The sequence below is a fragment of the Chiloscyllium punctatum genome, chromosome 44 (genome assembly GCF_047496795.1).
Source record: "Chiloscyllium punctatum isolate Juve2018m chromosome 44, sChiPun1.3, whole genome shotgun sequence".
Lineage (NCBI taxonomy): Eukaryota > Metazoa > Chordata > Chondrichthyes > Orectolobiformes > Hemiscylliidae > Chiloscyllium > Chiloscyllium punctatum.
Genome location: NC_092782.1, coordinates 65,221,101 through 65,237,200, shown reverse-complemented (window position 1 = coordinate 65,237,200; position 16,100 = coordinate 65,221,101). Strand labels below are relative to the sequence as shown.

At 43.2% G+C, this 16,100-nt stretch overlaps 1 protein-coding gene across 1 annotated transcript in view; it reads right to left on the bottom strand.

The window, feature by feature from the left end:
• Positions 1–16,100, bottom strand: part of LOC140467040 (semaphorin-3E-like) — a 313,608-nt gene that overhangs the window by 55,803 nt on the left and 241,705 nt on the right. Inside the window, exon 10 of the mRNA XM_072563104.1 lies at positions 11,980–12,124. Coding sequence (XP_072419205.1) covers positions 11,980–12,124 — 145 coding nt within the window. The remainder of the gene's footprint in view (positions 1–11,979; positions 12,125–16,100) is intronic.

The following is a 16,100-nucleotide window of genomic DNA, read 5'->3' as shown; positions in this document are numbered from 1 at the left end:
CCCAGTCAGGAGATGGGTTATTCGTCACAGTATTCCTAGCCTCTGATCTATTCTTGGGGCCACTATATTTATCTGGTGAATCCAGTTGAGTTTCTGGTGAATGGTAACCCCCAAGATTTTGATAGTGAGAGATGTGGTGATGGCGGTTATTTTATTGAAAATGGTGTGGCACAAAGTTTCTTTGCCACTTATCACCCAAGCCTGGATGATTTTCTAATTAAGCACCAAAAACAAGATTTTATGAAATTGAAACTGGACCAAGTGGTAACAATAAGTAACATGAATAAAGACTGATGCAGAGCTACTCAAGGGACAATTATCAGATTGGTGTGTGCTGGACCAGAAAGGTTACCAGATGGGAGAGGGCTGGTTAGGGAGGTACAATCTGGAAATATTGTTGGTCTCATTATGCTGCTAAAAAAGACTGGTGACAGAGGGTCGTCACTGAATTTAGTCAAAAATATCTTGCTGTGGTTTCATCCTGCTCTGACACTGAGAGACAGCAAGATGATTTCATTTCCCATCATGATGTATACAGTGTGTCATTATTGCATCATACACTCAAACATACCACTTTACACTGCACCTCCCTCAACTCTCTGATTCCATTGATTGTATTAAAGCTTAGACATGGAATAGATCAGATACCAAGCAGGGCCCGGTCTCTCTAAATTCCCAGATATGGCATGGTGCCTCTACAGATTAACAGGGCATTCCCAATATCCATATTCCCTGGATGCTTTGTAGTATCATCATTACCTTTAATGGGAATCATATCTGTTTGCTTCTTGACAAATTCTTACATCTGCTCAGAATTCAATGCACAAGCCCAGACACTTCATTTAGATATACAAGCGAGAGGTTTTCACCCCATCTGTTTGGATCCAATCCCAGAAGTGAAATAACGTCTTATTAAACCATTGAACCATCATTTTCTCCACCCTGAAAACAAAATGTAATGTTTCTGACATGTAATTACATGCTTTAGGCAGAGCACTTTTCCAGCTTTAAGCCATTCACCAGTGCTGGTTTGGTACTGTTTTCCTTTTACAAGTCTTGTTCGGGTGGAGGTCACTATTGGAGGGTTACATTCTAACCTCCAGTTATATTATGCATATTTTGAGAGGATGCATTAATCAGGACCTGTTCAGGTCAAAGTCAAAAGATTTATTTTCATTTCATCTTCCTGATTATTAAATGCAGTAAATCTCAATAAATTTGATTCCAAATAAGAATTGGCTTCTGTGAAATTCAGTGATCCTGAGCTGTAAACGTAGGTATTTTGCAATATAACACCAACTCAGAAACATGGCAATTTCCTTCCCCTCACAACCTCTGACAGGGGCCTCTCCTCCATTTGGTCCTCTACTACAATGGGCAGTTCGGGTCAAACTCCAAGGAAAGGAGGGGAATTAAAGCAGCATCTATCAAAGGTATGGCTTATTGGACTGATACTCCATCTCTGTTCTACTGAAAAGGCAGTTACATCTAAGAAACAGAAATATCATTAACACTGAAATGTGACAGTCAACGATATGTTTGATTACTGGATTAGTGGTGCTGGAAGAGCACAGCAGTTCAGGCAGCATCCAACGAGCAGCGAAATCGATGTTTTGGGCAAAAGCCCTTCATCAGGAATAAAGGCAGTGAGCCTGAAGCATGGAGAGATAAGCTAGAGGAGGGTGGGGGTGGGGAGAGAGTAGCATAGAGTACAATGGGTGAGTGGGGGAGGAGATGAAGGTGATAGGTCAAGGAGGAGAGGGTGGAGTGGATAGGTGGAAAAGGAGATAGGCAGGTCAGACAAGTCCGGACAAGTCATGGGGACAGTGCTGAGCTGGAGGTTTGAAACTAGGATGAGGTGGGGGAAGGGGAAATGAAGAAGCTGTTGAAGTCCACATTGATGCCCTGGGGTTGAAGTGTTCCGAGGCGGAAGATGAGGCGTTCTTCCTCCAGGAGTCTGGTGGTGAGGGAGCGGCAGTGAAGGAGGCCCAGGACCTCCATGTCCTTGGCAGAGTGGGAGGGGGAGTTGAAATGGTGGGCCATGGGGCGGTTTGGTTGATTGGTGCGGGTGTCTCGGAGATGTTCCCTAAAGCGCTCTGCTATGAGGCGCCCGGTCTCCCCAATGTAGAGGAGACCACATCGGGAGCAACGGATACAATAAATGATATTAGTCGATGTGCAGGTAAAAGTTTGATGGATGTGGAAGGCTCCTTTAGGGCCTTGGATAGAGGTGAGGGAGGAGGTGTGGGCGTAGGTTTTACAGTTCCTGCGGTGGCAGGGGAAAGTGCCAGGATTGGAGGGTGGGTCGTAGGGGGGTGTGGACCTGACCAGGTAGTCGCGGAGGGAACGGTCTTTGCGGAAGGCGGAAAGGGGTGGGGAGGGAAATATATCCCTGGTGGTGGGGTCTTTTTGGAGGTGGCGGAAATGTTGGCGGATGATTTGGTTGATGCGAAGGTTTGTAGGGTGGAAGGTGAGCACCAGGGGCGTTCTGTCCTTGTTACGGTTGGAGGGGTGGGGTTTGAGGGCAGAGGTGCGGGATGTGGCCGAGATGCGTTGGAGGGCATCTTTAACCACGTGGCTCTCTCCCCACCCCCATCCTCCTCTCGCTTATCTCTCCATGCTTCAGGCTCACTGCCTTTATTCCTGATGAAGGGCTTTTGCCCGAAACGTCGATTTCACTGCCCGTTGGATGCTGCCTGAACTGCTGTGCTCTTCCAGCACCACTAATCCAGTATTTGCTTTCCAGCATCTGCAGTCATTGTTTTTACCTCATTGATATGTTTGATTATGCATTCAACAGCTCAATCAAGAGTGAGACTTTTGAAAAGGTAGAAAGTTATTCATCAATTTTTTTTAATCAACATTGTCTAATGTTCACTCAATTTAATTAACATAATGTTTCAACATTTTCCTATTTCCCCTGGAACCTGAGTACAGTATCAGACAACTGGAGAACTCTCATTGTCATTGTGTCTTTCTTTCAAGGGAAGGTGTGATTGAATGTTCAATGGTCATCTGTAGAAAGGAGGTGGCCACAGACTGCAGAATCTTTGATGGAACATTGACCAGAATCAGTTTCAATTACTCAAAGACAAATTAATATTTTAGGGAGAAATTGCTTTCCAATTTCTCAGTAAAAAACAAAATCAAACTGGTGAATATGTTCTCTTTCTGGAGAAAGAGAATTCCTGCTTCAGCAGCTTTTTTTGAAGAATGGATAAAGCTCCCAGTGAGAACAAATCTGTTCTGATGATGTATGTGGTAGTTTCAGGTTTGGCTGGCTCTCATTAAGATATGTGGAGACTCTTACCGATCCTGAATGATAATCTTTTTATTTCAACATGATTCTAAAACCGAGTTCCAGTCAAAACTGTATAAATGTGAGGAGTGATTGTCAGGGATACCACACTGACTGAGAAACTGGTCATTCCATGCAATGTACCAACAGCTTCCCAAATGTGGACTTGGTGCATATATCATCTGGGTAAGTCTGAAGGGCAGGAGCCGAGGGAACGGAGAGGAAAAGGGAATGACCTCTTTCCATGAATTGAATCTTAAAGGATTAGGAGGATTACACATAGTTACTGTTAATCCAATAATACTGGGTAATTAACCCATTTAAACGTACAACAGTGCATTTGAACACGTTCTGTTCTTGGCATTGTTTCTTATTGAAGGAACCCTTTAATGGTTAAAGAATTTCACAAAAGTCTTTCTTTGAATTATAAATGAGATGGTTCTGCAACCCGTAAAATTAGTGGCAGTGTGGGAAAGGACATTCTCTGTATCCTCATGAATATTTAACTTGCTCACTTTGATTTCCTTAGGTCAGTGCTGAAAGCATACTGAAGAAGGGCTCATGCCCGAAATGTCGATTCTCCTGCTCCTTGGATGCTGCCTGACCTGCTGCGCTTTTCCAGCAACACATTTTCAGCTCTGATCTCCAGCATCTGCAGTCCTCACTCTCTCCTGAAAGCATACTGTACACTTCCTTTTGGAACAATGCAGTTTCTAGTGAGGCATTTATAATTCACCACCACATTGACTAGCAAACTTACTGACCTTACCTCTGACCTTCCTCTGAAGTGGTGAAAACAGAATTTAGAAAAAAATGAATTGACACATCAATGAGCACAAGTTTTTGCCCATTTGGCCTTTACACATTGAGTATATTATAGGTATGAAGTAATTGAACATCAGCTAATGTGATGATTTAGTTTCAGAAGTAAGTGAACAGCATGGGAAGTAAAAGATCTTTTTTCAGAGAAGCTGTAGCAATTTTTATCTGCAAAGTTTTGACAAATATTTAGGGAATTACATATTTTAGCATTTTACTCAAACAACTTATCTGTTTTACGGACTATTGATACAAATTCTTAGTCAACACAGATTTATAATTCTTGTCAATAATCTGATGAAAACTTTCATTGGAAAAGTAAGAGAAATGCTTAATTAAGCAATAATGCATTTCCCTTCAGAATCATCCAGTGATTTCATGGAACAGTATACACATTGAGGACGAACACTGGAGTGTTACTGACAGTTTTTCAAATATCTCTAACAGAGTATTATACGAGCTGGGGTGGGGAGGGAAATGATAATATTGCCTTTTCTGTGTATCCTGTACGATGGTCATTATTGACGTTTCGGGCATGAGCCCTTCTTCAGGAAGGGCTCCTGAAGAAGGGCTCATGCCCGAAACGTCGATTCTCCTGCTCCTTGGATGCTGCCTGACCTGCTGCACTTTTCCAGCAACACATTTTCAGCTCTGATCTCCAGCATCTGCAGTCCTCACTTTCTCCTCAATAGTCATTACTGCCAGGAACAACTTTACTTAATGATAATCCAGATATGATGAATTATGATCAGGATATTGTTTTTGCAAACTTGTTTTTGCTCACAGATTACCAAATTGCCATTTGTGACATTTCGTGTTGATACTTCAGTGGTCTTCATTTTTTCGGTGGCAGTTGCAGTGGGAGGAGTGACAGCGAGGACCAGGGGCCTGACGGGAAGATAAACATAAAGTATAAAAACTTACCCTGTGTATAGGTGCAGTGCAGGCTGAGCAGGAGCAGACACAGGACTGCTACCTAAGGTTATATATTTGGGCATTTGCTTTACCCGAAACATTACTCAGGTAATGTCTCCCACCCATCCTCCTTTAACCAAAAAAATGGATCTGTGCGCCAATTGGTAAGGTGACTAGTTTTTTTTGTGGTTTTCAATAGTCGTATTGGAAATTTAGAATAATGGGAATGGAGGTTAGGGCATTTGAATGTTCCTCCTGTAGAATGTGGGAGGTAAAGGTCACCACTAATGTACCTGCTGACTACATCTGTGGGAAATGCACCCAATTCCAGCTCCTCAAAACCACAATTAACTTCGGATCATTCGGGAGGAAAAGGAGTTTATTGAGAGGAGTCACAGGGAGGTCGACATACCTCAGGTACATGAAAACGGCAGATGGGTTATGGTCAAGGAACGGAAAGTGAACCCAGCAGGCAGTGCAGGGATCCCCTGTGGTTGTTCCCCTCAACAACAAGTATACCGCTTTGGATACTGTTGGGATGATGACTTTTCAGGAGTAAGCAATGGGGCACAAGTCTCTGGCATAGAGTCTAACCCTGTTGCTGAGAAGGGAAGGGGGAAGTGGAGCAGATCATTAGTCATTGGGGACACCATAGTTAGGGGGACAGATAGGAGGTTTAGTGGGAATGTGAGAGACTCATGGTTGGTGTGTTGCCTCCCAGGTACCAGGGTGCATGACGTCTCTGATCATTTTTCCGGGATGATTGAGGGGGAGGGGGAGCAGCCCCAAGTCGTGGTCCACATAGGCATCAATGACATAGGTAGGAAGAGAGATGGAGATTTAAGGCAGAAATTAAGGGAGCTAGGGTGGAAGCTAAGAGCGAGAAGAAACAGTTGTTATCTCTAGTTTGTTGTCTGTGCCGTGGGCTAGCGAGATGAGAAATAAGGAGAGAGAGGAGTTGAACACATACAGGAATGGTGCAGAGGAGAGGGGGTTTTGGATTCCTGGGGAAGGTGGGACCACTACAACAGGATGGTCTTCTACTGAACCAGAGGAGTACCAATATCTTTGAGGGGAAATTTGCTAATACTCTTCAGGAAGATTGAAACTAATTCAGCAGGGGATTGGAACCTAATTTATAGTTTTAGTATACAGGAAGTTGAGAGCAGTGAGGTCAGAAATAAGGTTTCAAGGTCGCAAGAGGGCACTGGCAAGCAAGAAGTTAGTTTGAAATGTGTGTACTTCAACGCCAGGAACATCTGGAAAAAGGTGAGTGAACTTGCAGCATGGATTGTTACCTGGGATTGTGATGTTGTGGCAATTTCAGAGAAATGGACAGAGCAGGGACAGGAATGATTATTGCAGGTTCCAGGATTTAGATGTTTCAGTAAGAACAGAGAAGATGGTAAGAGGGGGTGGTGTGACATTGTTAGTAAAGGACATATTACGGTAGCAGAGACGACATTTTAAGAGTTGCCTACTGAGGTAGTATAGGCTGAGGTTAGAAACAGAAAAGGAAAGGTCACACTATTGGGAAATTTCTATCAACCTCCAAATAGTTCGAATGATGTAGAGGAGAGGATTGGAAAGATGATTCTGTATAGGAATGAGAGTGACAGGGTAGTTGTTAGGGGGGACTGTAACTTTCCATGTTTGACTGGGAATACCATAGTTCAAGTAGTTTAGATAGGTCGGTTTTTGTCCAATGTGTGTAGGAGGGTTTCGTGACACAGTATATAGACAGGCCAACAAGGGGCGATGCCATATTGGATTTGGTACTGGGGAATGAACCCAGTCAAATGTTAAATTTGGAGGTAGATGAGCACATTTGTGATAGTGACCACAATTGAGTTGTTTACTTTAGCAATGGAAAGGGATAGGTATATATTGCAGGGCAACAGTTATAGCTGAGGGAAAGGTAATTACAATGTGATTAGGCAAAATTTAGGATGTATAGGATGGGGAAGGAAACTGCATGGGATGGACACAATTGAATGTGATGCTTAATCAACGAACAGCTACTGTATTTCCTTGATAAGTATGTACCTGTCAGGCAGGAAGGAAGTCATCGAAGAGGGAGCCATGATTTACTAAAGAAGTTGAAGGCTGCTTATGTTAGGATGAGAGGTGAAGGCTCAGTTAGGGTGCTTGAGAGTTACCAGTTAGTTAGAAAAGACCTAAAGAGAGAGCTAAGAAAAGCCAGGAGTGGACATGAGAAGTCGTTGGTGGAGAGGATCAAGGAAAACCCTAAGGCATTCTATAGGTATACCAGGAATAAAAAAAATGACGAATATAAGATTAGGGCCAAACAGGCATAGTAGGAGAAGTTGTGCATGGAGTCAGAGAAGAAAGGAGAAGCACTAAATGAACACTTTTCATCAGTATTCACACTGCAAAAAGACAATGTTGTTGAGGACAATACTGTGATACAGACTACTAGACTAGATGGGATTGAGGTTCTTAAGGAGGAGGTGTTAGCAATTCTGCAAGGTATGGAAATAGATAAATCCCCTGAACCAGATGGGATTTAACCTAGGATTTTCTGGGAAGCCAGGGAGGAGATTGCAGAGCCTTTGGCTTTGATCTTTATGTGATCATTGTTTACAGGAATAGTGCCAGAAGACTGGAGGATAACAAATGTTGTCCCCTTGTTCAAGAAGGGGAATGGAGACAACCCTGGTAATTATAGACCAATGAGCCTTATTTCAGTTGTGGGTAAAGTGTTGGAAAAGATTATCAGAGATAGGATTTCTAATCATCTAGAAAGGAATAAGTTGATTAGGGATAGTCAACACGGTTTTGTGAAGGGTAGGTCATTCCTCACAAGCCTTATTGAGCTCTTTGAGAAGGCGACCAAACAGGTGGATGAGGGTAAAGCAGATGATGTGGTGCTTATGGATTTCAGTAAGGAGTTTGATAAGGTTCCCCACAAAAGGTTATTGCAGAAAATACAGAGTTTTGGGATTGAGAGTGATTTAGCTGTTTGAATCAGAAATTGGCTAGCTGAAAGAAGATAGAGGTTGGTGCTGGATGGGAAATGTTCATCCTGGAGTTCAGTAACTAGTGGTATACTGCAAGGATCTTGTTTTTTTAAGATTAGATTACTTATCGTGTGGAAACAGGCCCTTTGGCCCAACAAGTCCACACCGACCCACCGAAGCGCAATCCACCCATACCCCTACATTACCCCTTCACCTAACACTATGGACAATTTAGAATGGCTAATTCACCTGACCTGCACATCTTTGGACTATGGGAGGAAACCGGAGCACCCGGAGGAAACCCACGCAGACACAGGGAGAATGTGCAAACTCCACACAGTCAGTCACCTGAGGCGGGAATTTAACCCGGGTCTCTGGCGCTGTGAGGCAGCAGTGCTAACCACTGTGCCACCGTGCCACCCATCTGTTTTGGGTCCACTGCTGTTTGTCATTTTGGTAAATGACCTGGATGAGGGGGTAGAAGGATGGGTTGGTAAATTTGTGGATGATACCAAGGTCGGTGTAGTTGTGGATAGTGCCGAAGGATGTTGTAGGTTACAGAAAGACATAGATAAGCTGCAGAGCTGGGCTGAGAGGTGGCAAATGGAATTTAATGCAGAAAAGTGTGAGGTGATTCACTTTGGAAGGAGTAACAGGAATGCAGAGTAGTGGGTCAATGATATGATTCTTGGTAGTGTAGATGAACAGAGAGATCTTGGTGTCCAGGTACATAGATCCCTGAAAATTGCCACCCAGGTTGATAGGGTTGTTAAGAAGGCATATGGTCTGTTAGCTTTTATTGGTAAAGGGATTGAGATTTGGAACCATGAGATCGTGCTGCAGCTGTACAAAACTCTGGTGCGGCCACACTTGGAGTATTGGGCGCAGTTCTGGTCATTGCATTATAGGAAGGATGTGGAAGCTTTGGAAAGAGTTCAGAGGAGATTTACTCAGATGTTGCCTAGTATGGAGGGAAGGTCTTATGAGGAATCGCTGAGGGTCTTGAGGCTATTTTCGTTTGAGAGGTGACTTAATTGAGACATATAAGATAATCAGAGGGTTAGATAGGATGGACAGTGAAAGCCTTTTTCCTCGGATGGTGATGGCTAGCCTGAGGGGACATAGCTTTAAACTGAGGGGTGATAGATATAGGACAGATGTCAGAGGTAATTTCTTTACTCAGAGAGAAGTAGGGAAGTGGAACATACTGCCTGCAACAGTCATAGACTAACCAATTTTAAAGCATTTAAATGGTCATTGGTCGGACATATGGATGAAAATGGAATAGTGTAGGTTAGATGGGCTTCAGATTGGTTTCACAGGTTGGCACAACATCAAGTGCCGAAGGGCCTGTACGGTAATGTTCTATGATCTGTATTCCCTGATACATGTCACTTCAGTTCAGAGATTGTGCTGAAATGATGGTTTTTCAAATGAAGAAAGGTTAAAGAGACTGGACTTGCATTCATTGGAGTTGTGGAAGAGGCGACTGGATTGAAACATAAAACCTTGAGGGGTCTGACAGGTTAGATGCACAGAGGAAGCTTCCCCTTGTGGGAGCACCTAGAATCTGGGATCATTGTTTAAAAATCTGTGATTTCTCAATTAGAACAGTGATACAGTATTTTGCTTTTTTCTCAGAGATTCATTAGATTAGATTAGGTTCCCTACAGCATGGAATCATGCCATTTGGCCCAACAAGTCAGCACTGAACATCTGAAGAGTCACCCATTAAGACCCATTCCCCTACCCAATATTTGCCTCTAACAAATGCACCTAACATCATGGGCAATTTAGCTGGCCAATCCTCCTAATCTGCACATCTTTGAACTGTGGGAGGAAACCAGAGCACCCAGAGGAAACACACACAAACATGGGAGAATGTGCGAACTTCACAGACAGTTGCCCAAGGCAAGAATTAAACCTGGATCCCTGGCACTGTGAGGCAGCAGTGCTAACCACTGAGCTACCATGCTGCCTCACGATTCTTTGGAATTCTCTTCCTGAAAATGAGGTGGAAGTAAAGTCCTTTTAAGATAGATCACTTCTTGTTAAGAAACAATGCAAAAGATTATGAGATATTGGTGTGATTGGAGAGTTGAGGTTCAGCCATGATCTCAGTGAATGGAGGGTCTGAATAACCTATTTGAACTCCTACTCCTGATTCATATTGTACTGACTGTAGTGGGGTCATCCGGGTGGACTGAATAGAATATGAGTTCCCTGATTGAGGCTGTTAATCTGATCCAATCAGTGACCTGGCTGACAGATATAAACAAGAGTATCACACACACATGGGTGCTTAAAATAAACAGGAGTGTCAGGGGGTCCATTCATTCTGAGAGCTAGCTCTGAGGGAGCTGAATCAGTGTGAAAGACTGTCCAAATGTAAAAAGGGCTTGTTGGTGATGGGTTAGTGGCCTCTGTGGAGTTATTTCATGTGCTCATATGTTCTTTTAATTATGTATTGGGAAGTGTAGAGGCATTGGTTTTGTCTAAACCCTGCTCTCTAGCTATTGACACCATACCCCGGCAACAGCCTGAGACAAAATCAATCTGTTTCACAACTTCGGTGTTGCATTTGACCTTTGGGTGAGCTTCTGAGCCAAGATTGCCTATTTCCATTTTTGTAAAACCAGTTGACTTCACCCCAACTCATCTGCTGCTGAAACCTTCCTTCCTGCTGAATGTGCCCTCACTCAGAAACAGTCCTGTTCCTTGGTCAGCCCTTAACCTCTGACTTACACTGGCTTCTAACTAAGCAACAGTTTGATCATCAACATTCTCATTCTTGACCCCCAAATCTCTCCAGGACCACACCCCTTCCAGTCTCTCCAATCTCTCCAGCTTCACAATCCTCCAAGATCTCTGCACTCCTTGGTTCCTGGTCTCTTAGACTCATACAGCACAGAAACAGAACCTTCGGTCCAACTCATCCTTGCCAGCCAGGTTTTCTGAACTGAACAAGTCCCATTTGCATGCAGTTGGACCATATGACTCTAAACCTTTCTTATCCACATACCTGGACCATATCTTTTAAATGTTGTAATTGTACCAACCTCCACCACTTCCTCTGGCAGCTCATTCCATACACACACCACCCTCTATGTGAAAAAGCCACCCATTGGGTCACTAATAAATCTTTCTCGTCTCAATCTTGGACTTATGTACTTTGGGGGAAAAGACCTTGGCTATGCAACTTATCACAACCTCTCAAGATTTTAGAAACCTCTACAACGGTAAAAACAATGACTGCAGATGCTGGAAACCAATTCTGGATTAGTTGGTGCTGGAAAAGCACAGCAGTTCAGGCAGCATCCGAGAAGCAGTAAAATTAACGTTTCAGGCAAAAGCCTGATGAAGGAGTACCAGATGAAGGGCTTTTGCCCGAAACGTCGATTTTACTGTTCCTCGGATGCTGCCTGAACTGCTGTGCTTTTCCAGCACCACTAATCCAGAATAAACCTCTCTAAAGTCATCCCTCAGCTTTCTAAACTCCAGTGAAAAAGTCCCAGCTTATCCAAGCTCTCCTTCTAACTCAAACATTCCAGTCTTGGTAATGTCCTTCTAAGTCTTTGTAAATCTGTTGAGCATCTGTTTTACTTCATCCACCCTTTGTCATACTGGGCTTATAATGTTCCTGGAAGGTGTTTTGGATGTTTCATCAAATTTAAGGTGCTATATAAATTTCAGTCATTGTGTGGTATATGAATTGAGCCCTTGTAATATGAATACTTAAGGCCACTGCTTGGTGCCTCCATACAGTTCAGAATGAGAATTATTTACAGAGAGTTAAAGGCACAAACCTGGGTCCATCATCCCAACAATAATTGCATTGTTCAGTAATTACACTACATTAGGAAAATTAAACTCTGAGGGTTGACATTTGCATGACATGTTTATTTGGTAAATTAATTTGTTATTCATACACAGTAAAATATTAACTTAAACATGAAATACACTTACACAGCCTGGTCTTGGATAAGGTACTTTCCCCTCATACGCTGCCCAGTGGTACTCAGGTCCCTCTTTATGTGCATAGGGTCCATTGAATGCTTCACGGATAGTAGACATGTGATAGACGCAGACAGCATACCCTTGGAACACATTGCTGTGAGATACAGATTCAGCATTGTCAAAAGGTACGAGTGGATACAATAGTTAGTCTTTCAATGTAAGTACATATCTAATAACTTGCATTATGTTTTGTCTTTCATGATGTGTGGTCCTGAAGCAGCTCACAGCCAATCCTGTACTTCTGAACCATAAGAAAGAGTCAACTTGCACACAGGCCCATCCCACAAATTCAAGTCTTTTCTACTATGCATTTAAAAGTGTAACATTTCTTGATTTTTTTGCCTGACATAGTTAGTTTTGGAATTACCTGGGAGTCTACATCACTTGACCATTGTCTGATTATTACTACTGGATAGGTTTCTGCAGAGTGTTCCTCCCACACAGAGTTTTCAATGTAGTAGTATTAGTGAGACAAGGTGGATAAGACATGAGGATGCATTTAGGAAGGAGAGTTAACTCAAACAAACTCTTGCCTGTTTTCTGATACCTGACAATCGGGTGGCATTGGCAGAAGCATACGCATTCATTGCCATTTTCTTTAGCCAGGACGATGAACAAATTGGCTAATGTGAAGGAAGTCAGAATAGAAGAATCAATACAGGTTGACATTAAATTGGAGCTAAATCATTAGGATGTTTGTTATTCAAAGAAATAATGAGTCAAGTATGGATTTATTTCCTTTAGTTTGTTTTATTCCTTTGAAGCACTGTTGGTATCAATGTATAGTTCAACATTTGAATCTTGAAAAATCTCTCCAAGAGTAGGAGTTGGTTTGCATGCTAAATGTAAAAATGAGGAGTTGGTGGGATAATGAGTGGTTGCCATTGACTGTGCATTATCTGCCCTAGATGGGGGATGTCAGTAAGGAGTAATGTCCAAAGATTCCCTATAGCATGGAAACAGACCCTTCAGCCCATCAAGTCCACACCGACCCTCAGAAGAGTACCCCACCCAAACGTGTTCCCCGACCCTATTACTCTACATTTTACCCTGACTAATGAACCAACCCACACATCCCTGAACACTATGGGCAATTTAGCAAGGCCTATTTTCTACATCTTTGGAATGTGGGAGGAAACCTACACAGACACAGGGAGAATGTGCAAACTCCACACAGACAGTCACCCAAGGCTGGAATTGAATCCAGGTCCCGGCCACTGTAAGACAGCATCCGTCCCAGATATCACAACACTCATAATCAAAGGCTCCAGACTAATGCACTGGGAACATGGATTTGAATCCCACCATGGCAGATGGAGACATTTTGAAATTGAATTCAGTTTTAAAAATCCCTGGAATTAAAAGCTAGCCTCTGGTTCATCAATGTCCATTATAGAGGGAAATCTGGAAAGTCTGGCCAACTTTGACTTCAGACCTTGAGTAATGTGATTGATTCTTAACTACCCTTTGAAATGATCCAGCAAGCTGCTCAGTCCAAAGGCAATTAGGGATGGGCAGTAAAAGCCCCCACTCCCAATGAACAAATAAAAAACAAACTCTTGTACTTCTTCACTAGATGACCCCTATCACTTGCTAGACCTCTTACACTCCATTATGTATCATCAGTATATTTGAGGATGAAGCTCACTCTGGTATGTCATGGCTGAAAAGGATTTACCAATGGGTGTTGCATTTACAAAACATGATTCCAAAATAATGGGGTTATCACATATACCACGATCCACAGTGGCCTTCAGACAGTTTTCAAATGACAAACCTTCTGTTAAATACTTGAATTACTTTAACAAAATGAATATTGAAATCGGTGGAGTGTAGAGTTGTTCTGGGAGGAAACACAGTTTTGTTAATATAGCAGGAAATGTGAGACTTACTGCAGGATGTTATCTCACTGCCATTTGAGTTTACAATTGTTGGAATAATGCAGTCCAGACAGTTCAGAAGCTGCAATTTAGATTGGACGATTGAGTGCAACTTTATTTTCCAATGCCTTTCTCATTTAAAGAAAATGCATGTGATCTTGTACACTCTCATCTAAGATTATAAACCCAACAAATTAGAGACGGTGTCCTGATGTATGAATATGCAGAGTTGATCTGCAGAGCACAGCTTGCAGCAGTGAATCTATCCTGGTAGCAGTTACAGTTCCACATGTGATTTATATTGGAAATAACAATCTTACTTTTTTTACATTGCCTCAAACGTTTACCTGAAGCAACAACAACTGAATGTAAGGTCTCCATGGGGAAAATGATTGCAAAGCCCAGACATATCAATCACAAAACAGTACAAGCACTACACTTCTGCAAAGACATTAAGTTTATTCCTTAGCTGGTCTCTGACATTATTTTCAATGCCAGCAGCTCTAATGGATTCATCTGTAACAGGATGTCCCTGAGGTTTTCGACTCTGCTCCATTATGTTACAATCAATGCAACTCCTGAGAAAATTCAACTGAATGCGAGTGGGAATGCAACTTTAAGCTCAACATAGCTTTGCAAACATCACACTGCATTGGAACAATTTGTGAGAGAAAGGGTTTTAGCTTTAGTTTCAACTCACATTCACTCTAAGCTGCAATATAAATTGCAAAAAATTCAGAGTTTTAAATTGTGAGGCCTGTTATAGAACTCAAAAGTAAAACTACAAAATTCCCCTTAACACACACAAGTCAAAACTGAGCTATAGAATTCCAATCAAGAGTCATATTAATCCCTTTGTGGGCGAGATCAAAACTAGCGTGCATACCTTTAAGGTAAGAGGAGAATGTTTTAAAAAGGACAGGTGAGGCAACATTTTTACACAGAGAGTGTTTCATGTGTGGAATGAACTTTCAGAGGAAGTGGGGATTGCAGGTCCAGTTACAATGTTTGAAAGACATTTGGATAAGTACATAAATAGGAAAGGTTTAGAGGGAGAAACAAATGGGATTAGTTTAGTTTGGGAACGTGGTCAGCATGGACTAGTTGGACCAAAGGAACAGGAAAATCGACGTTTTAGGCTGGAGCCCTTGGGGATGGAGAGATAAATGGGAGGGGGTGGGACTGGGGGAAGGTAGCTAAGAGTGCAATAGGTGGACGGGAGGTGGGGGTAACGGTGATAGGTTGGAGAGGAGGTTGGAGCGGATAGGTGGGAAGGGAGATTGACAGGTGGGACAGGTCATGAGGATGGTGCTGAGCTGGAAAGTTGGAACTGGGGCAAGGTAGGGGGAGGGGAAATGAGGAAACTTGGTTAACTTTGATGAGGTAAAAACAATGACTGCAGATGCTGGAAACCAGATTCTGGAAACCAGATTCTGGATTAGTGGTGCTGGAAGAGAACAGCAGTTCAGGCAGCATCCGAGGAGCAGTGAAATCGATGTTTCAGGCAAAAGCTCTTCATCAGGAAAAAAGGCAGAGAACCTGAAGCATGCAGAGATAAGCTAGAGGAGGGTGGGGGTGGGGGTGGGGAGAAAGTAGCATAGAGTACAATAGGTGAGTGGGCGAGGGGATGAAGGTGATAGATCAGTGAGGAGAGGGTGGAGTGGATAGGTGGAAAAGGAGATAGGCAGGTAGGACAAGTCATGGGGACAGTGCTGAGCTGGAAGTTTGAAACTAGGGTGAGGTGGGTGAAGGGAAAATGAGGAAGCTGTTGAAGTCCACATTGATGCCCTGGGGTTGAAGTGTTCCAAGGCGGAAGATGAGGCGTTCTTCCTCCAGACGTCTGGTGGTGAGGGAGCGGCGGTGAAGGAGGCCCCGGACCTCCATGTCCTCGGCAGAGTGGGAGGGGGAGTTGAAATGTTGGGCCACGGGGCGGTGGGGTTGATTGGTGCGGGTGTCCCGAAGATGTTCCCTAAAGCGCTCTGTTATGAGGCGCCTGGTCTCCCCAATGTAGAGGAGACCACATCGGGAGCAACAGATACAATAAATGATATTAGTGGATGTGCAGGTAAAACTTTGATGGATGTGGAAGGCTCCTTTAGGGCCTTGGATGGAGGTGAGGGAGGAGGTGTGGGCGCAGGTTTTACAGTTCCTGCGGTGGCAGGGGAAGGTGTCAGGATGGGAGGGTGGGTT